The 23,395-nt window shown below is 40.6% G+C and overlaps 1 protein-coding gene across 1 annotated transcript in view; it reads right to left on the bottom strand.

The window, feature by feature from the left end:
- Positions 1–23,395, bottom strand: part of ttn.2 (titin, tandem duplicate 2) — a 339,406-nt gene that overhangs the window by 22,331 nt on the left and 293,680 nt on the right. The window contains exons 246-256 of the mRNA XM_059647196.1: positions 6,270–23,375; positions 5,461–5,757; positions 4,722–5,309; positions 4,308–4,610; positions 3,905–4,201; positions 3,519–3,806; positions 3,130–3,429; positions 2,744–3,046; positions 2,335–2,640; positions 468–2,234; positions 67–360 (exon numbers count right to left, since the gene is read on the bottom strand). Of these exons, the coding sequence (XP_059503179.1) occupies positions 67–360; positions 468–2,234; positions 2,335–2,640; positions 2,744–3,046; positions 3,130–3,429; positions 3,519–3,806; positions 3,905–4,201; positions 4,308–4,610; positions 4,722–5,309; positions 5,461–5,757; positions 6,270–23,375 (21,849 nt within the window). The remainder of the gene's footprint in view (positions 1–66; positions 361–467; positions 2,235–2,334; positions 2,641–2,743; positions 3,047–3,129; positions 3,430–3,518; positions 3,807–3,904; positions 4,202–4,307; positions 4,611–4,721; positions 5,310–5,460; positions 5,758–6,269; positions 23,376–23,395) is intronic.

Genomic DNA, 23,395 nt, shown 5'->3' with positions numbered 1-23,395 from the left:
CTTCAATGACATAACACTGATCTACAATGCCGCACATCACACAAGTGTTTTTTATTTAGTACTTACTGCTTTCATCTCTTGTCATGATGTGTCCTGATGATTGAGATGGTGGGCTGACTGTTCCAACCGCATTCCTTGCAATTATGCGGAATTCATAACGATCACCAGGGCTAAGACCCGATACTGTGTATTGGCATTCAGCAATGTCAATAAAGTTGCATCGCAGCCAACGGCCACCTCCTTGTCGTTTTTCAACACTATAGGCCACTATCTTGCTTCCACCATCACGTTGCGGTGGATCCCACTTAAGTGTTACAGTTTCCCTTGTCACATCAATATAGTCCGGTATACCAGGCGGATCTGATAAAGTACACAAATAGTCAATATTGGCTTTTATGCTCTTACACAAGTAGAATTAAACATATGAATGACTTCAGTATAATACTTTTCAAGAATGTATTACTTACCAACTGGTGAGACAGCCAAAGTGTATTTGCTTGGTTCACTCACAGGGCTCAATCCAACTGAGTTTTCAGAATATACTCGGAACTGATAGTCCAGGCCCTCGATAAGTCCTGAAATTCTGTAATCTCTGCCAGAAATTGGCATTGTATTGACTTTTTGCCACAATATGCTATTTCTTTCTTTCTTCTCAACATGATAACCGGTGACTTCAGAACCACCATCGTATACCGGTGCATCCCATGAGATTGTCATGCCATCACAAGTAACATTGTATACGACAGGTCTTCCAGGTGGACCAGGAAGCCTGAACTGATGTTTTGCCAAAACAGCCATTGAGGTAAGAGGCTGACTCATTCCATATCTGTTTTCAGCACAAATTCTAAATTGATATTCTAAATCTTTCACCAGTTTGGTAACCTTAAATGTTCTTCTGGCCACACTAGAACAAACCAGTTTCCAACTGGTTTGTGTAGTTTCACGTTTTTCAACACTATAGGATGTAATTTCACTTCCTCCATCGTCTTCAGGAGCATCCCATGATATTACGACACTTTCAGATTTAATTTCATCAAACCTAATTGGTCCTTTAGGCTTTGATGGAGGACCCAATGTGATTATAGTAAAGCTGTATGCTTTTCTGGAAATTGCATTATCAAGAATTAAGGTGTACCTCCCACCATTTTCTTTCTTGATGTTCTTAATACTTAAAATAGCTTTGTTTTCTGTTTTCTTATACCGGAGGTGTTCACTTTCTTTCAATGGAATATTATCCTTCTGCCACTGAAGAGTTGGTCGTGGTTTACCCTTGTATGGGAGTTCAATATGTACATTGTGTCCAATTCTCACACTAATCTGTCCTCCTGGTATATCAGACAAGTCTGCTTCAGGTGTAATGACATAATCTTTTACAGTGATAGGTCCAGTAACAACACCATCACTTAATCCCTTTTCGTTTTTAGCAAAAACGCGGAATTCCATTTCTGCTAGCTCCTTCAAATTGGTGATTTCAAATATACAGACCTTGCAAATTCCAGCAGGTGACCATTCTTGTGCTTCTTTTAATTTCTTTTCAATTACATATTCTGAAATTAAACTACCTCCATCATAGTCAGGTTTGTTCCATTGTAATGTAACAGAAGACTTTGTTGAGTCCAGCATTGCAAGATCTTTGATTGGTCCTGGTACTTCAGTGGCTTTCACTGCTTCTGAAGTCTCACATGGCTCTCCCAATCCATTTTCATTCTCTGCCAATACTCGGAAATAGAAAGCGTTCTTTTCTGACAAGTCAGTAATCTTAAATGTTGTGCTGGAACATTTATTAGTGACAATGGACCAGGCTCTCTTTGTGGCATCTCTCTTTGCAATTACATAATTGGTAATTTCAGCACCACCATTAACAAGAGGTGCCTCCCAAACTAATGTGACAGTGCCTCTGGTTACGTGCTTAATATGCAATTTCTGACAAGGTCCAGGAGAATCCAGGACTTTCACAGATATGAACGTTGATTTGGGTTCACCCACACCATTTTCGATTGTCAAAACATACTTGCCTGCATCGTCACGGTGGATCTCAGGAATAGTGAGAACTGTTGAAGATTCTGTATTATGGATGACATATCTTTCATCCATATTTATATTTTTCTCATCCTTTCTCCAGGTAACAGTTGGAGTAGGACGTCCTTTGAAAGGTATCAGAATTTCTACATCTTCACCTGATTTTGCTGTTATAGAAGTCCTGAGTACAACATCAAGATCAATCTCTGGCTCTTCTGCAGAAGACAAATGTTTATATAAAGCCATATTAGGAAATATCTACGACATATGTGCTATAAATTCAGATTCAATGAATTTTTAATATCATAGACTTACCAAGTATATCTTTAGCTTGCACAGGTTCCACCATTTCAATTGGTTCTCCATGTCCAACAACATTTACAGCACTGACACGGAAGTAGTAGTTTACGCCATGTTTTAAATTGGATACAACATATTCTGTGGTTCTGACTTCACCCTTAGAAGTAATTACTGCCCACTGTTCTTCGTCGGCTTCTCTCATTTCTACCATATAGCTTGTTATCATGCTCCCTCCATCATAGACAGGTTTAGCCCAGCCCAGAGTAATGGAAGATTTAGTACTGTCCACAATCCTCAGTTTAGTTGGTTGGCCAGGTTGGTCTGAAAATTGAATGCATATTTGAGCATGTGAGCATATAAAACAATATTGCCTGTTACTTAAAGCTCACATAATTTTAATATATTTCACATTACTTTTACATACCAATTGGATCAGCAGCTTTATAGAAGTCAGAAGGATCAGAAAATGGGCCTGCTCCTGCTGCATTAAGGGCACACACACGGTACTGGTAATCATTTCCTTCTGCAAGGCCAGCAACCTTTTGCCTGGTATCACGGATAGATTCTTTCATGACCTTAAACCATCTCAGACTCTTTTTCTCACGTTTTTCCAAAATATAGCCACTGATTTCACTACCACCGTCAATAGTGGGTCTCTTCCAAGTGACTGTCATTGTCTCTTTTGTTATCATGGTGGCATCTGGCCTGGATGGCTGCCCAGGTGTAACTATTGAAAAGAAAGGATTCAACATTATGCTTTATGTAGCCATTAAGAGCATCCAAGGAAAAAAAAAATTGCTCTTTTCTTACCAAAAGCATTCTTGGCAACAACAGGATCAGATTCCAGTGGATCACCAACACCATATTTGTTGACACCCCGAACACGGAAGACATATTCATTGCCTTTAATGATGTTTCGCACCGAAATAATATTGTGTTCCAATGTTTCTGAAATAATAGACCATACAACGCGACTTGTCTCACGTTTTTCAACAATATAGTGGGTGACCGGTGCACCACCATCATCTGTTGGAGCGGTCCACATAATTGTGATTTTCTCAGCTGTGACAGTTTTGAACTGGATAGGACCAATTGGGGGTCCAGGTTTGTCTGTAAAGCAGAAGAAATACATCAAGTCACTTGCAAAAAACATCCAGCTGAAACAAAAGCCTTCAACTGATCACAATCCACCTACATACCGAGTATTAGCAGTCTGACTGTTCCTGATGCCGCTCCCATGGCATTTTTAAGCCTGATTTCATAGCTTCCACTGTTGATCCGAGTGGCATCCTTAATTATGACTGCTGTAGAGTCAGTTGTGCTTTCCAAAAAGACTTGAGAACCTGTCTCAAGCTCTTTATTATTTTTAAACCAGTCAATGGAAGGCAGAGGTTTGCCAGAAATTCCAACTTGCAGCTTTACAGCTGAACCAGCCTTAACTTTGACTACATCTGAATACTCCATTGGTAAGTCAACCTGAGGTGCACCTACAAATCAAATGATTGACAATGATATCAAATGACATGCTGACCACAAATGAAAATCTTCAAATGTAGAGGTATTATTGTCAGAAGGAAATAGTTACCAAAGGTATCGTGACATGTTACGGGTCCAACAATTTCTGACGGATTACTTATTGAACCAATTGCATTTTTTGCAAATACACGGAATTCATATTGGGCATCTTGGGTCAAACCTGAGACAGTAAACTGAGTCTCAATGACATTTGTAAAGCTGGCCTTTGTCCATCGCCCATTTGGCAAATCACGTCTTTCAACAATGTAGCCAGTGATCTTGCTTCCACCATCATAAGCTGGTTTTTTCCAACTGAGGCTTACAGAAGTCTTTGTAATATCTGTTACGCGTAGATTTGTTGGAATTTCTGAGAAAGAAAAAGTGTGCTTAATATATGCAATTATCAGAGCAGTCTAGCAAAAAAGCAATTCTATATTTGATCAAAATCAATGACAACTTAAGTTAATTCATACCACAAGGATCAATGGCAAGAACTTGATCAGAAGGATGACTGACTTTCCCAACGCCTGCAGCATTTTCTGCATATATACGGAATTCATAGATAAGTCCAGCACTGATATTTGTGACCTTGAAGTGTGTTGAACGGACAATGGTCTTGTTAACTTTCTGCCATAAAATGCTGTTTCTGTCTTTCATTTCCACATGATAACCAACCACTTGGTTGCCACCATCAGAAACTGGCTCATTCCAGCACACTGTTATATTCTCTCTGGTAACATTAGTTACCCAAGGAGTTGATGGAGGTCCAGGTGTTGCTGTGAAATACAATTAATATACAGTTAACTGTTTGAATAGATAAAATGAACAATAAACATGATCCTTTTTGGCCTGTTCAATTTCATGTTATTGCATTGCAAGTTACTTACTGTATGGCAATTTGACTACGACACATTTGGAGTCAATATGGTCACTGATTCCAAAGCGGTTCTCGGCTTTGATGCGGAATTGGTATTCCTCTCCAGTAGTCAGCTTCATAACTTTGATTGTACTTCTTGCTGCAGTAGCAGACACTTCTGACCAAGCAGCAGTGCTTGTTTCTCTTTTCAAGACAATGTAATTTGTTACCTGACTGCCACCATCATAAGTTGGCGGTTGCCATCTCAGTGTTACACTACTTTCAGTAACATCACTAATATTTACAGGGCCCACTGGGGGTCCAGGTCTGTCAAGCACGACAATAATCACAAAAGATTTTGTTGTTCCACTGGAGTTGGCGGCAGTAATGTCATATCGACCTGCGTCATTTGCAACACTTTCCTTCAGGTTCACAATCATGCTTTCAGCAGTCATTTCAGTATTGAATCTTAGGGTTGACTTCACAGCTATGCCATCTTTGGACCAAGATACTTTTGGTTGTGGCTTTCCTGATATTGGGATTTCAAATTTCAGGTTGGATCCAGCTCTAACATATACAGTATTACGTGGAAAGTTCTTCATGTTGATTTCAGGTGATTCTGAAAGTAAAAATATCAATTTTAATTGATGGAATAAATTATAAATACTATTAAATGAAGAAAGGTATACAGTTTTAAATTTCTAGTAATCACATAAATTATGACAGTTCATACTGCAGAATGACATGACTGTTTTATAAATAAAAATTACCAAGTTGTTCTTTAACTGTTACTGGTAGAAGCATTTCCTTTGGATCACTGAGACCAGCTTGGTTTTCAGCAGATACTCTGAAGTAGTAGTCAACGTTTTCTTTCAAACCATGTATAACATGTTGTGTGGTCTTCACAATGGCACATTTAACCCACTTTTGTTGACCTTTTTCGAGAGCTTCTATAACATAGTTTGTGATTCTACTGCCTCCATCGTGTTCTGGTTTCAACCAAGCAAGTGAAACACTATTTTTGGTGACATTTGTAACTCCAAGTCGTTCAGGCATACTTGGCTTTTCTGAAAACAAAATAAAATGTTACTCTTTAGCCTGCCAGGGTCAGATGCATTTTCCTGAAGTTTTCATGCAATGCCTCAATTGGCAACTTTGTTAACATCACACTTTACACAAAATGTTTTCCAATTTTTATTTTATATGTTGTTTCTTTGATTTCCTTTGCAATTTTCTCAAACCATGAAACAATTTAAGAGCACAAACAGTAAAACGGAATACTTATTTTTTGGTGTTAGATGTTCTTATAATCCAAATTGCACATCAAAATTGGTCAGCCAAATAAGTGCTTCTCCTCTTGTGTTGCAGTGGTAGAGTCACTATCCCTGGACTAGGAGGCCCAGGTTGAAGTGCCACCTACTCCAGAGGTATTTAATAACATCTCTAAATGGGTTGATTGGAAAAAAAATTGCAAAGGATTTGTTGCTCGTTATGAAACAATGTGGCAAATATCAGGGTATTAGAGTTTACTAACTAATCATGAAAAAGCCAAAGAAGTTGTAAGAAATGGATAAATTACCTGTTACTTTAACACCATCCTTGCTCTCAACAGGTACACCAACACCAAATTCATTTTCACCTTGGACACGGAAATAGTAAATGGCACTTTCTTGTAAGTCGCTAACTTTGTAGGTAAGGCGTTGACAATTGCTCGTGACAGTGACCCATGCCTTCTTACTAGCTTCACGTTTCTCTACATGATAATTCTTCACTGCAGCACCACCTTCATTTTCTGGGACATCCCAGGCCAGCGTTACAGAGTCCTTAGTAACTTCTTTTACAACAATAGGGCCAGGAGGTCCAGGTGAATCCAGAACCTTGACAGCTAGTGTGAGCGTTGCAGTAGCTAAAACATTCTGCAATGTTACAGTGTATTTACCAGCATCATTCCTTGTTGCTTTTTCAATTGTTAGAGAGGTACTTGAATCAGTCGTATCAATACATCCTCTTACACGGAGGTCCACATCGGGCTTGCTCCACATAACATTGGGCACAGGTTTTCCTCTAAACGGTACAGGTAATGTAAAGGAACTTCCCGCTTTAACAATTAAAGTTTTGCGCATTTCATTATCAATTTCAAATGCAGGTTCCTCTTCTCTTTCTTTTGCAAACTGTGGGTCAGATATTTCGCTTTGATCACTAACACCAACTTTGTTAATCGATCGTACACCGAAAACATACTCTGCTCCAGACGTAAGACCGAGTACCGTGTATTCTGTGCCTCTCAAATTCTGTATTGCTGTCGTCCATTCAGTGTCTTCAGACTTCTTGTATTCTACATTGTATCCAGTGACTGGTGCTCCACCATCAAACAGAGGCTTTGTCCAGCTAACAGTAATACTTGTCTTTGCTGAATCAATAATTTTTGGTTTAGATGGTGGAGAAGGTTTGAAAACTGGATCTTCTGCACGGACCAAGGCTGATGGTTCACTTGGAGGACCTACACCAGCAGCATTTTCTGCGTGTACTCGATATTCATAATCAGCACCTTCACGGAGTCCTGTTGCTTTTACTCTTAGATCATACACAGGTTTCTTAGTAACTCGAACCCAACGTAAACCATTCTTTTCTCGTTTCTCAATAATATATCCAGCAATTGGATTTCCACCATCGCTGTCAGGTCTTTCCCAACAGATAGTCATGGTATTCTTTGTGATATTGGTTATTTCTATAGATTTTGGTGCACCAGGAATTGTGAAAGGATCAATAGCTTTTACAGGTTCACTCTCTAAAGGTTCACCAACTCCATACTTGTTCACTCCCATTACTCTGAAAACATACTCATTGCCTTTAAGCAGTTTAGTCACTTTACAAGATGTTGTTGGGATGTTTTCTGCTACACAAGTCCAAGCAAGACGACTTGTTTCACGCTTTTCGACAATATAGTGATCAATTTCTGCTCCTCCATTCTCTTGAGGAAGCCCCCATGACAATGAACACTTTTCGGCAGTACAGCCACTTATTTCCAAAGGACCAGCAGGTGGGCCTGGTCTGTCAAGTACCTTGCAGTTAATAGCCTGAGATCTTGTTCCTGCAACATTCTGTAATGTTATAACATATTGTCCTGAGTCTCGTCTAACACAGTCTTTAATGACAATTGCAGTGCTACTGTCAGTTGATTGGATTTCAACTCTAGCTTGTCCTTCAAGCTCTTTGCCATCCTTTGTCCATGATATCACTGGAAGAGGGCGGCCTGCAATATCTACGTTGACTTTGACAGTCTCACCTGCCTTAACAACAATCTCTCTAAATTTGGCATCCATCATAATTCTTGGGGCTTCCATATCATCCTTAACAGTAATAGGTCCTGTTGATTCAGACGGTTCACTGAATAATCCTGCAGCATTCTTTGCAATAATATGGAACTCATAACGCAGATCTTCTGTAAGACCAGTAACATCAAAATACGTTTCTTGGACGTTAGTATAATTACACTTAAGCCAGCGCCCATCGGGTAGTTCCCTAGATTCAATAATATAACCAGTTACTTTAGCACCACCATCATATTCAGGCTTGGTCCATGATAATGAAACAGAGGTTCTGGTAATATATGTTACTTCAGGTTGACCAGGAGGATCACATGGGTCCCTTGCTGCAGCAGGCTCAGAAACTTTACTGTGCCTACCAATACCAGCAATGTTTTCAGCATACACACGATATTCATAAATCAGACCTTCTTCAAGGCCTGTTACTTTCATTTTTGTGTCAACTATAGGACTTCGATTCATCTTTGTCCACAAGATACTGCTTCTTTCTTTGCATTCAAGATGGTAGCCGATAATCTTGGAACCTCCATCAACAACTGGTTCATTCCATTTTACAATCATATAACTTTTGGTAGCATGGGCAACAATAGGAGTTGCAGGAGGACCAGGTGGCTTAAATGGATATTCTGCAACAACAGCATGGGATTCAACATAGTGGCTCTTGCCGTATCGATTTTCTGCATAGACACGGAACTGGTATTCGCATTTTGCTGTAAGGTGTATGACTTTAATTGATGTTCTTGCTACAGTAGCAGAAACAGTTTCCCATACAGTTGTAGTGGTATCTCTCTTTTCAACAATGTAATTGTTAATTTGGCAGCCACCGTCATATTCTGGTGCATTCCAAGATAGTGTTATATAATCAGAACTGACTTCATCAATATGAATGGAAGTAGGTGGTCCAGGTTTGTCAAGAACAATAACAGTAAGTAAGAAAGTTTTTGATCCTGCATTATTAGAAAATATTACTTCATATTTTCCAACATCTTCCTTTATTGCTTCCTTGATGGTAAGAATTGTTGATGTTTTTGATGTCTGAACACTTATTCGTGTTGTCTGTTTCAAAGGCTCACCATTTTTCTTCCATGTCACAGTTGGTAAAGGTCTTCCTCTAAATGGTATGTCAATCTTAAGGTCATCACCAGCCTTTACACTAAAGCTGTTGAAAAGAAGCTCAGCAGATGGCTCAATTTCGATATCTTTTGCAATCACTGGTACTCCCAACTGTCTTAGGTCGCTCTTTCCTTTCTCATTCACAGCTATTATGCCAAAGGTGTATTCCTCACCTGAAGTTAGTCCTTTCACTGTTGCTTCTAACGTTTTGACTTGGACACATGAAATCCATTTTTCACTTCCTTTTGTCTGCATTTGGACAATGTAGGAAGTTATTTTGCTACCTCCATCATGTTCAGGTTTCTCCCAGGTAAGTGTTGCACTATTGCGTGTTATATCTACCAATGTCACTTTGCCAGGAGGTAAGGGTACCTCAGATACTTTAATGGGCTCAGCAGTCTCTGCTGGCAAGCCAATTCCATACTCATTAACTGCCATTACACGGAAGAAATATATACCACCTTCTTGAAGTGAGTCAATTTTGAAAGTGTTTTTAGTACAATTGTTGGTAACAGCAGCATAAGCCTTCCTGGTTGACTCACGTTTTTCAACAATGTAATTAGTGACTTTAGCTCCTCCATCAATAAGAGGTGGCTCCCACGATATGGTCACCGAATCTTTCTTCACTTCTTTTATGTGCAGGTTCAAAGGTGCACTTGGTGAATCAAGTACTCTAACATTAACAAAAGCAGATTTAGTACCACTGTTGTTTTCCAAAGTCAAATTATACTTGCCACTGTGGAATCTGTTGACGTTATCTATGACCAGCATGGTGTAAGAGCTTGTAACTTCAATCTGGGCTTGCTCACTTAATGCTCCTTCAGCTTTTTCCCATTTTACTTCAGGCTCTGGTCTGCCTTTAATAGGGACAAATAGCCTCAAAGTACCACCAGCATGTACAGATACAATCTTCCTGAGATTGGCATCCAGCTCAATTTCAGGTGGCTCAAATTTATCAACTGGAATTACTGTCCCAGAAACATTGGCAGGTTCTCCTACACCTTCTGAATTAATGGCACAGATGCGAATGTTATACTCAGTGTTCTCCTTCAAGTCTTCTACTGTGAAATGTGTTGGCTGCACACCCATTGGTGGTGTGCATGTGATCCAGTTGTCAGTATTTGATTCTTTCACTTCTATTGCATAACCCTTAATTTCAGCTCCACCATCATAAATGGGTTTGCCCCAGGTAAGTGCTATGGTAGATCTTGTTGTGTCTGCCACCTTTGGATTACTAGGTGGCCCAGGAACATATACCACATCACAAGCTCGATAGAAAATGGATGACTGACTTGGATTACCTACACCAGCAGCATTTTCAGCAGATACACGGAATTCATAGAAATGACCTTCTGTTAAACCAGTAACCCTAAACCTTAAATCAGTCAGCCTCTTTTTATTGCACTTGGTCCATCTAATTCCATCTTTGTCACGTTTCTCCAGTATATAACCTTCGATTTCAGTTCCACCATCATCATCAGGGTGTCCCCATGTCACAACCATGGAATCTTTAGTAATAGCTGTAACCTCAGGTACTGTTGGTGCACTTGGTGTATGGAATGGGTTTTTAGCCACAACTGGGTCAGATTCCACTGGCTCACCAATTCCATATTTGTTTACTGCCATCACACGGAATATATACTCATTACCTGCAAGAAGTTTGGTTATTTTGTGACTAATAGCTTGCACGTCAGATGCGACTTGTGTCCATGAAAGTCGCGATGTTTCTCTCTTTTCTATTATGTAATGAGAAATACTGGCACCACCATCCTGAGAAGGAGGATTCCAAGCCAAGTAGCACTTTTCTGCAGTTACACCAGAAACTGTCAAAACACCATGAGGAGGGCCAGGCCTATCAAGAACCTTGACAGTAATTGGAATAGATTTTGTTCCACCTACGTTACTGAGCTTAAGTATATAGTGTCCTCCATCCATTCTTATACAATCCTTGACAGTCAGACAGGTTGTCTGAATGGTAGTTTTAGTTTCCATTCTGGCAACATTTGCTTCAATATCTTTGCCATCTTTTATCCATGTTACATCAGGTACTGGCTTACCATGGATGTCAGCCTCAAGTACAAAAGTGTCTCCTGCATTAACAACAATTATATCTTTGTATTTAGGGTCCATGGAAGCTGTTGGAGCTTCAATTTCATCTCTTGCTGTAATTGGTCCAGTGCTTTCAGATGGTTCACTGAAAGTACCAGCTGCATTTCTTGCAATTACTCTAAATTCATATCTTGCATCTTCAGTTAATCCAGTAGCAGTAAATTCAGTGTCGATTATGTTAGTAAAACTAGCTTTCATCCAGCGACCTTCAGGAAGTTCTTTCTTTTCTATCATGTATCCCGTAATTTTGCTACCACCGTCATACTGAGGCTTTTTCCATTGTAGAGTAACATAATTTCTTGTGATGACAACAGCTTCAGGACGGCCAGGAGGATCACAAGGATCACGGGCTACATAACATTCAGAAACTTTGCTCGGCTTACCAGTGCCAACAATATTCTCTGCATAAACTCTGAACTCATACTCAATACCTTCTTCCAGGTTATTACATTTGTAGTGGGTATCTTGAATTATTGTTTTGTTCAGTTTAGTCCACAAAATGCTATTCCTTTCTTTGCGTTCAAGGTGGTAACCCAAAATTCTGCTTCCACCATCGATCACTGGCTCATTCCATTGCACATACATGGAATCCCTTGTAGCAGCTGACACAAATGGAGTGCCTGGTGGACCAGGGTGTTTGTATGGGTACTGTGCAATGACTGCTGAAGAATCTAAAGATGTACTCTTTCCATATCTATTTTCGGCATAGATTTTGAATTGATATTCGGATCCTGTGTTCAGTTTCATAACCTTAATAGTGGTCCTTGCCACAGTTGCAGACACCAGCTGCCAATCAGTAGTAGTTGTGTCCCGTTTTTCAACAATATAGTTGTTAATTTGACAGCCTCCAGTATATTCTGGTGGATTCCACGACATTACGACAAAATTAGCACTAACTTCATCAAATTGGACTGGTCCAACTGGAGGGCCTGGCTTATCAAGCACAATGATGCTTATCTCTTCTGTTACCTTCCCAGCACTGTTTGTAGCACTTACAGAATACTTCCCATAATCATCTCTATGACTTTCTTTAATATGAATGATTGTTGCTGTAGCTGCTTCCTCCACATTAATTCTTGTTGTCTGTTTTAGAGTCTGACCATCTTTCATCCATATAATCTTAGGTTTTGGACAACCAATAAATGGAACTTCAACTTTAAGGCTCTCCCCAGCTTGGACACTATATGTATTGAACATGAGTTTGAAAGCAGGTGCAATACTTTGATCTTTAGCTATCACTGGTACAGCCAAGGCTCTAGGATCACTTTTACCTTTTTCATTGAAAGCAATCACACGGAAGAGATATTCCTGTCCTGAACTGAGACCAGAAATTACTGCATCACATGTTTTGGATTGGGTAATGACACCCCAATGCTCAGATCCTTTTGGCTGCATTTCTACCAAGTATCCCATAATTCTGCTACCTCCATCATGTTCTGGTTTCTCCCAGGTTAGAGACACACTCTTTTGGGTGATATCGACAAGGGTGATTTTTCCTGGTGGTAAAGGTGGTTCCGAAGCCTTTACAGCATCCGTTGTCTCAACGGGTATACCAACGCCATACTCATTCTCTGCCATCACACGGAAGTAATAAATTGCTCCCTCAGCGAGATTCTCAACTTTGAAGTTGCACTTGTTACATTTAGCAGTTACATTAGCATAAGCTTTTCTGGTTGATTCACGCTTATCGACAACATAGTTTTTAATTTTTGCACCTCCATCAATAAGGGGTGGCTCCCACTGTAGTATAACTGATTCTTTCTTTACATCCTTCACAGTCAAATTTTGTGGAGCTCCAGGAGTGTCAAGAACTTTTACTGTAACAAACGCAGACTTCGTACCACTGCTGTTCACCAAAGTCAGAATATACTTTCCAGCATCATTTCTGTCACAGTTGTCTATTGTTAGTTGAGTAAAACTTAGACTTTTTTCGACTTGACACTTTTCAGTTAGTTCTCCTTCATCCTTTGACCAACTGATCTCAGGGGATGGTCTTCCTTTAAATGGTGTGAAGATTCTGGCAGTACCCCCAGCTCTAACTGTGATTCCTTTTCTTAAATCTGCTGAAAGTTCAATTTCAGGTGTTTCAAGTTTATCTTCTGGTTTGACTGCACCAGCTACTGATGCTGGTTCACCAACTCCAACCTTGTTGATGGCACATACACGAATGTTATAGTCCTGATGTTCAGTAAGTTTCCCAATTTCAAAGCGGGTGCCCTGGATACCAGTTTGTGGTGTACAAATTGTCCAGTCTTCCTCATCTGCTTTACGTATTTCTACTATATATCCTTGAATGTCACAGCCACCATCATAAATTGGTTTTCCCCAAACTAGCACAACAGAACTTTTTGTAGTGTCTACAATGTGTGGATTTGCTGGTGGCCCAGGTTTATAAACAGGATCACATGCTTTGTAGAAATTTGTTGGCTGACTAGGTTCACCAATTCCAGCAACATTTTCAGCTGATACCCTAAATTCATATTCATGGTCTTCTGTGAGTCCTGTGACTCTAAAGCGCAAATCTGTTATTCTATGCTTGTTGCACTTTATCCATCTGATGCCAGTCCTGTCCCTCTTCTCTATAATGTAACCGGTAACCTCACTACCACCATCACTATCTGGTCTAGTCCAGCAAACAGTCATTGAGTCTTTTGCAACATTTGCTATTTCTAAAGATTTTGGTGGACCAGGAGGTGTAAATGGACTCTTCATTAACACAGGGGCAGACTCCAAGGGTTCCCCAATGCCGAATTTATTGACAGCCATTATACGGAAGATATATTCATTACCTTCTAAAAGTTTGGTAACTTTGTGCATAGTAGCTTGAACTTCTGATGCCACAACAGTCCAAGCAAGGCGACTTGTTTCTCTTTTCTCAATAATATAGTGTAAGATCGCACTTCCACCATCATGTTCTGGTGGGCTCCAAGATAATGAACATTTTTCAGCAGTAACACCTGTAACTCGGATTGGGCCTAAAGGAGGTCCTGATCTGTCCAAAACTTTAACATTGATAGGAGCAGATTTTGTACCTGCCACATTAGAAGCCTGAAGAATGTATTGCCCACCATCTACTCTAATTGCATCCTTAACAAGAAGTAAAGCTTTGAAATCTGTATTTTTAATCTCAAGCCTTGCTGATTCTTCAACTTCTTTGTCACCTTTGAACCATTGGATAATGGGTTGCGGTTTGCCATGAACATCAGCATCCAACTTGAATGTATCACCCGCATTCACCACTATTGTTTCTCTGTATTTTGGATCCATAGCTAGTCTGGGTGGCTCAACTTCATCTTTTGCAACAATTGGTCCAGTGCTGTCAGATGGTTTGCTAATTGTTCCTGCGGCATTCTTAGCGATAACCCTGAAGTCATACCTATTGTCTTCAGTGAGGCCAGTTACAGTAAATTGAGTCTCAATGACATTTGTAAAGCTTGCTTTCATCCAGCGACCATCAGGTAAATCACGCTTCTCCACTATGTATCCAGTTATGATACTGCCACCATCATACGCAGGCTTTGTCCACTGAAGTGTTATTGAATTCCTGGTTACAATGATGGCTTCTGGACAACCTGGAGGATCACATGGATCTCGTGCAAAATAGCATTCAGACACCTTGCTGGGCTTTCCAATGCCAACAATATTTTCAGCATACACTCTGAATTCATATTCAATGCCTTCTTCGAGTCCTGTTGTTTTAAACCTTGTGTCTGGTATAATGGTTCTGTTGATTTTTGTCCAAAGAATGCTGTTTCTTTCCTTGCGCTCAAGATGATACCCTAAGATTTTGCTACCTCCATCATTGATTGGTTCATGCCACTGCACTTCCATGCTGTCTTTAGTAACAGCTGCTACAAACGGTGTACCGGGTGGGCCAGGCTCTTTAAATGGATACTGCGCTATAATTGCCTGAGAATCCAAACCAAAACTCCTACCATATCTGTTTTCAGCAAATATCCTAAATTGATATTCTGCTCCAGTTTTAAGTTTGGTTACCTTCAGACTTGTTCTTGCAACTGTGGCTGAAACAATCTCCCAGTTTACGGTAGTTGTATCTCTCTTCTCAACTACATAATTAGTTATTTGACAGCCACCAGTAAAGCTTGGCGGATCCCACGAAATTGTAATGCTTTCGGCACTAACTTCATCAAACCTTACAGGGCCACTTGGTGGACCTGGCTTATCAAGTGTTATTATTTCAATAGTTGCTGTCTTTTGTCCGACAGCGTTAGCCACATCGATACCGTACAATCCATGATCATCTCTCATTGATTCCTTGATGGTTAGGACTGTAGCATTGTCAGAGTCAACCACATTAACTCGAGTTGTCTGCTTAAGTGGTTGACCATCCTTTGTCCAAGTAATAGTTGGTTTAGGACATCCAGCTATTGGGATCTCAATTTTTAAGTCTTGTCCTACTTGTACACTGTAACTACTAAATGCTGGTCTGACATCTGGTTCAATCACAAGATCTTTAGCAACCACAGGTACTGCAAGGGTTCTTGGGTCACTCTTGCCTTTTTCATTCACTGCTATGACTCTGAACAGATACTCTTCTCCTTGTGTTAGGTTTTGGATTGTTGCCTCAAGAGTTTTAACATGTGCGCATGCCAACCATTTTTCACTACCTTTACTCTGCATTTCTACAATATACTGGATAATTCTGCTACCACCATCATGTTCTGGTTTCTCCCAGGAAAGGGACACAGACTTTCTAGTCACATCAACCACTGTTATTTTTCCTGGAGGCTGTGGTACCTCGGATACTTTAACTGGGTCAGCAGTTTCTGCAGGTATTCCAATGCCATGCTCGTTTTCAGCAGTTACTCTAAAATAATAATTGCAACCTTCCTGGAGGTGTTCTATCTTAAAAGAGGTCTTGTGGCAGTTTGTGATAACAGCTGAGTAGGCTTTCCTTGTAGATTCACGTTTTTCTACAATGAAGTTCTTAATTTTAGCACCTCCATCCAAGAGAGGATGCTCCCATGACAGGGTGACACTATCTTTAGTTATATCCCTTACTTTGAGATTAACTGGCGGGCCTGGTGTATCAAGGACTCTCACAGTAACAAATGCAGATTTTGTTCCACTGCTATTTTCTAGAGTTAATATGTATTTGCCAGAGTCATATCTGTTAACATTGTCAATTACAAGCAATGTGTAACTTTCAGAAATTTCAATCTGTGCAGTGTCTCTTATTTCACCATCTGCCTTGGTCCATTTCACTTCTGGAGCAGGGCGCCCTCTGATAGGAACAAATAATCTCAAGGAACAACTTGCTCTGACGTTAATAACCTTCCTCAAATCAGCATCAAGGTCAAGGTCTGGAGCTTCTAACTTATCTTCCAAAAGGACAGTACCAGGAAAGTCGGCATGTTCGCCAACTCCGGCTTTATTGATAGCACAGACACGGAATTTGTATTCATGCTTTTCCTGCAATTTAGCCACTTCAAAGTGGGTCTGCTTAATGCCACTTGCAGCTGTGCACATTATCCATTCATCGGTGCTTACATCACACATCTCCACCAGGTATCCTTGAATTTCACATCCTCCATCATAAATGGGTTTACCCCATGAAAGGAAGACAGAAGACCTTGTAAAATCGGTTATTTTTGGATTGTTGGGTGGTCCAGGCTTGTAGATAGGGTCAGATGCCATGTAGAAAATGGAGCATGGACTTGGTTCACTGATACCAGCAGCATTTTCAGCAGATACCCTAAATTCATAATTATGGTTTTCTATAAGTCCAGTTGTCCTGTAACGTAGTTCACTGACCAGCCGTTTGTTACACCTTGTCCATCTAATGCCTTCCTTGTCACGTTTTTCCAAAATGTAACCCTGAATTTCACTACCACCGTCAGATGCAGGTCTTCCCCATACAACTACCATTGAGTCCTTTGTGATCGCAGTAACCTCAGGGGTCTTTGGTGGATCAGGGCGTACAAATGGATTTTTTGCTAGTACAGGATCAGATTCAAGTGGCTCACCTACGCCATATTTGTTTACACCCATAACACGGAAGATGTATTCATTTCCTTCCAGAAGCTTGGTAACTTTGCAACTTGGAGTTTGGACATTAGCATCAACTAATGTCCAGACTAAGCGACTAGTTTCTCTCCTTTCAACAATGTAATGTGACACATCACTACCACCATCGTGTTTTGGTGGCTTCCAGGTCAATGTACATTTCTCAGCAGTTACTCCAGTTATAACAATTGGGCCTTCAGGTGGTCCTGGTCTATCTAGTACCTTCACATTAACAACAGCAGACTTTTCACCGGCTACATTCTTTACTAGCAGGGTATAGTGGCCACTATCTACACGAATAGTTTCCTTGACAGTCAAAATTGTATTAAAATCTGTGCTTTTAATATCAAGCCTAGCTGTGTTTTCAAGTTCTTGGTCTCCTTTCATCCATTGGATTGTGGGTATTGGCTTTCCATAAACATCAGCTTCAATTTTGAATGTTTCAGCTGCAGGTACTACAATACCCTCCTTATATTGTGGATCCATGCTAATTCGAGGTGGGTCAACTTCATCTCTAACAGTAATTGGACCAGTGGATTCAGATGGTTCACTGGATACACCAGCTGCATTTCTAGCGATTACCCTGAACTCATATCTCTGGTCTTCAACTAAGCCAGCTACAGCAAACTGAGTATCAATGACATTCGTAAAGCTGGCTTTCATCCAACGACCATCAGGAAGTTCTTTCTTTTCAACAATGTAGCCAGTGATTTTGCTGCCTCCATCATACTCAGGTTTGGTCCACTGTAATGTCACAGAATTTCTAGTGACAATTATTGCTTCAGGGCGACCTGGAGGGTCACAGGGATCTCTAGCAGCGACGCATTCTGACACTTTGCTCGGTTTGCCAATGCCAACAATGTTCTCAGCATAAACTCTATATTCATATTCAATGCCTTCTTCAAGATTTGTAGACTTTAGTTTTGTATCGGAAATAATCGTCTTGTTCAATTTCATCCATAAAATGCTATTTCTTTCTTTGCGTTCAAGATGGTAACCTAGAACTCTGCTGCCACCATCATTGACAGGTTCATTCCATTGCACCACCATGCTATCCTTTGTAATATTTGTTATGAAAGGAGTACCAGGTGGGCCAGGGGTCTTGTAAGGGTATTGTGCCACAACAGATTCAGAAGTAAGGTAACTACTCTTTCCATATCTATTCTCAGCTGCAATTCTGAACTGATATTCAGTACCAGTCTTTAAACGTGCAGCTTTAATTGTTGTTCGGGCAACAGTAGCAGAAACAATCTGCCAGACAGTGGTTGAAGTATCTCTTTTCTCTACGATATAATTGTTGATTTGACAACCACCATCATATTCTGGTGGATTCCATGATGTAATAATGCTGTCTGCAGTAACGTCATCAATTTTAACTGGTCCAGTTGGAGGCCCAGGCTTGTCTAAAACAACAATGCTAAGATTTTCAGATGCTTCGCCGGCTGTATTTGTAAGTTTTATGTTGTACTGACCCACATCTTCACGACAAGCCTCCTTGATCATCAGAACTGCTCTACCATCTTTGGTGTCAGCATTTATCCTTGTTGTTTGTTTTAATGGCTGATGATCTTTCAGCCAAGATACAGTTGGTTTCGGGCGTGCAATAAATGGCACATCGACTTTTAAATCTTCTCCCGCTAGGACACTGAATGTGGTAAATAGAAGCTTCAGAACAGGAGCAATCACCAGGTCCTTTGCGATGACAGGGACTCCTAGCTGTCGGGGATCACTGACACCTTTCTCATTTTGTGCTGATACTCGGAATATATACTCTTCACCTTGCGTCAATCCTGTGATGGTGGCTTCGGTTATTTTCACTGTAGCACACGTTGTCCACTTATCACTGCCTTTACTTTGCATTTCTACTATGTATCCTAAAATTCTACTACCTCCGTCATGCTCTGGTTTCTCCCATGACAAAACTGCACTGTTTCTTGTCACATCGACAAGAGTCACTTTGCCCGGTGGTAGTGGTCTTTCTGATACTTTAATTGCATCAGGTGTCTCAACAGGAAGACCTATTCCATATTCATTTTCAGCTAGGACGCGGAAGTAATAGTTGCAACCTTCTTGCAAGTGATCTACCTTCCAGGTTGTCTTATGACAGTTGGCAATCACTGTAGAGTATGCTTTTCTTGTCGATTCTCTTTTCTCCACGATGTAATTATTAATCTTGGAGCCACCATCAATGAGTGGGGGTTCCCAAGTGATTGTAACTGACTCCTTAGAAACTTCCTTAACTTTAAGATTCTGTGGTGCTCCCGGGGTATCCAGAACTCTAACGTTGACAAAAGCAGATTTGCTGCCACCACTGTTTTCAACTGTTAAGATATACTTGCCACTGTCAAATCTATTCACATTTTGAATGATAAGCAGAGAGTATGAGCTTGTATTTTCAATTGAAGCTCTATCCAGTGGTTCCCCGTCTTCCCTTGCCCATTTAATTTCAGGTGTCGGTCTTCCTCTAATTGTGACAAATAATCTCAAAGTGCAACAAGCTCTTATAGATACCACTTTACGCAAGTCTGCATCAAGCTCAATTTCAGGAGGCAATAACCTTTCTTCAGCTTTAGCTGTTCCAGGAATTTGTGCAGGCTCTCCAATACCTTCAGAGTTCATAGCATATATGCGAACTTTGTACTCTTGGTTTTCTTTCAGATTAGTGATTGTAAAAGATGTGGCCTGGAGTCCACTCTGTGGTGTTACAACTGTCCATTCATCCTCTTCAGGGAGACTTGTTTCAATCATATAACCTGTAATTTCTGAGCCGCCATCATAAATGGGTTTATTCCATGCTATAGTGATTGAAGATCTGCTCGTATCTAGGACTCTAGGGTTACCTGGTGGTCCAGGTTTGAACACAGTGTCCATTGCTTTATAATATGGGCTGGAAGAACTGGGTGGACTTATACCAGCAGCATTTTCAGCCATGATTCTGTATTCATATTCATGGCCTTCTGTAAGGTTTCCAATTTTGTATCGTAGATCAGTGACTGTTCTTTTGTTGCATTTAATCCAGCGCATTCCTGTCTTGTCACGCCTCTCAATAATGTAGTTAGTTATTTCACTTCCACCGTCAGAATCAGGATGCTCCCAACAAACCACCATTGAATCCTTTGTAATAGCTGTAACCGTGGGATTCTTTGGCGGGCTAGGTGGGACAAATGGATTGGCAGCAACAACAGGTTCAGATTCTAATGGTTCTCCAACCCCATATTTATTTACTGCCATAACACGGAAAATATATTCATTTCCTTGCAGAAGTTTAGTTATCTTTAATTTGTTTAGTTGAATGTCTGTAGCCACATTAGTCCATGCAAGTCTACTGGTTTCACGTTTTTCAACAACGTAGTGGTCAATCTTTGCACCACCATCATCTGCTGGCGGCAGCCATGATATCACACATTTTTCTGCTGTAACATCTGAAATTATGATGGGTGCTTCAGGAGGTCCAGGTCTATCCAAAATCTTGACATTAAAAACATGCTTCGCTGTTCCTCCAGGATTGCTTGCAGTAAGCATGTAAGCACCGCCATCTCTTCTTACGCTGTCTTTGTGAGTAAGAACAGTGGAGAAATCTGACATCTTTACTTCCACTTTTCCGGTTTCTTCAAGTTCATTTCCATCTTTTGTCCAGACCATGGTTGGCGGTGGTTGTCCTCTGACATCTGCTTCGAGTTTGAACATTTCACCCGCTTTCAATAGTATAAGACTCTTGAATTTAGCATCAACCATTATTCTGGGCTCTTCAATGTTATCTCTGCATATGATTGCATCAGTAGGTTCAGATGGTTTGCTTATTGAACCAGCAGCGTTACGAGCTAATACACGGAACTCATACTTATCACCTTCATTAAGACCACTGACAGTAAAGACAGTCTCCAGGACATTACTAAAGTTTGCCTTAAGCCAGCGGCCACTAGGCAGATCTCTCTTTTCCACTGTGTAACCAGTTATTTTGAAGCCTCCATCAAATTCTGGTTTTGTCCAGGTGAGTGTCACAGAATTTCTTGTAATGCTAAGTGGAACTGGTTTACCAGGAGGATCAATGGGGTCCAATGCATACACTGGTTCCGAGGGTTTACTTGGTTTACCTTTGCCAGCCAGGTTTTCTGCTATTACACGGAATTCATATGCAATACCATCAGTAAGTCCAGTTGATTTAAACGTGGTACCTACAACCAATGACTTACTTACAGTTTGCCAAAGTATACTATTTCTTTCCTTTCTTTCAACATGGTACCCGAAAATTCGACTACCACCATCAGTAACAGGGTCATTCCAGGTGATTGTCATTGAATCCTTACCAACAGCAATAACTTGAGGAGTTCCGGGAGGTCCTGGCACCTTAAATGGGTATGCTGCGACAACAGCCTCTGAAGAAATTGCAGGACCGACACCATACCTGTTCTGTGCTTTAATTCGGAACTGATATTCAGTTCCAGTTGTAAGATGAGGTGCTTTAAACATTGTACGTATTACAGTAGCTGCTAGCTCTACCCATGAAGTGCTGTCGGTCTCACGCATTTCTATGATATAATTGCTTATTGGCACTCCACCATCATTTTCAGGAGGCTCCCATGACAGCAACATGTAATCAGATGAAATTTCATCAAATTTAATTGGTCCTTTTGGGGGTCCTGGAATGTCATGAACTTGAACAGTGATGATGTCACTTACTTCACCAAGTATATTTTTAGCAGTCAGTGTGAACTTGCCACTGTCATTTCGTGTGCATTCATTGATGTTGAGTATGGTTGAATTTGCCGTACTCTCCACATTCATTCTTTGTGTTTGCTTCAAAGGCTGATCGTCCTTCTTCCAAGTGACTGTTGGTTTGGGTTGACCAAGGACAGGGATGTCAACTTTGATATTATCACCTGCCTTTGCAATCACAAGCTTCTGGTATATGCCACGCAGATCAAATTCTGGAAGCATAGTTTGTTCTTTCACAAGAACTGGTCTGCTTTCTCGTGGGTCACTCCTTCCAACAGCATTGACTGCCATCACTCGAAATGTGTATTCTTCATTTTCACTAAGATTCTTTGCAACATAATCTAGTGTCTTTACAGTTGCCAAAGCCATCCATTTTTCAGAATCTTTCTTCTGTGCCTCAAGTACATATCCTGTAATCTTGCTACCACCATCATGTTCTGGTTTTGGCCAAGACAGACTAACAGTATGTTTTGTGATATCCATAATGTGTAGGCATTTGGGAGGTGATGGGGCTTCAGATGCTCTTATAGGATCTGAAGTCTCAGCTGGTTCACCTATGCCATATTCATTCTCGGCCATTACTCTGAAGTAATACTCACTTCCTTCTGACAAATTGACAACTCTGAGTGAACACTTCTGACAATTAGTTGTGACAGTAGAGTATGCCTTCCGGGTTGATTCTCGTTTCTCTACAATGTAATTGGTTATCCGTGAGCCGCCATCAATCATTGGCATATCCCATTGTATGGTAACACTGTCTTTTGTTACTTCTCTGGCTTTGAGATTGATGGGTGGTCCTGGTGAATCTAAAACCCTCACATTTACAAAACCACTCTTTTTACCAGCAATATTCTCAAGACACATTATGTACTTTCCAGCATCATATCGTGTGCAGTCTGGGATGAGCAAAAACGTGTAAGAGTCTGTGGTTTCTACAGTTGCCCGGCCTTTAACTGGGATGTCTCCTTTTAGCCATGTAACATCAGGAGTTGGACGGCCCTTAATTGGTACAAAGATGCGAATGGTTACTCCAGCTCTGACAACAAGAGTTCTCCTCAGTTCAGCATCCAACTCAAAATCAGGGGCGACTTCACGTTCCTTAATTTCAATGAGACCTTCTACTTGTGCAGGCTCACCAACGCCCTCTGCATTGACGGCACTAATTCTGAAGTTGTATTTTTCTCCTGACTGAAGGTTAGCAACAACAAATTCAGTTATTCTGAGCGCAGTGCCTGTTGTGTCTTTTATCCAGTTCTCATCGCCTTCTTTCTTGTGTTCAACTACATAGCCAATAATGTCAAGGCCACCATCATAGTGGGGTTTCCCCCAAGTCAAACTGGCTGTAGCTTTTGTTGTGTCGACCACTCTTGGGTTAGAAGGTGGTCCAGGTACATCTGTATAAATTGAAAGAAAA

This window comes from Stegostoma tigrinum, chromosome 7 (genome assembly GCF_030684315.1).
Source record: "Stegostoma tigrinum isolate sSteTig4 chromosome 7, sSteTig4.hap1, whole genome shotgun sequence".
Lineage (NCBI taxonomy): Eukaryota > Metazoa > Chordata > Chondrichthyes > Orectolobiformes > Stegostomatidae > Stegostoma > Stegostoma tigrinum.
Note: the sequence above shows the minus strand (reverse complement) of the source record. Positions and strands in the feature narration are given on the sequence as shown.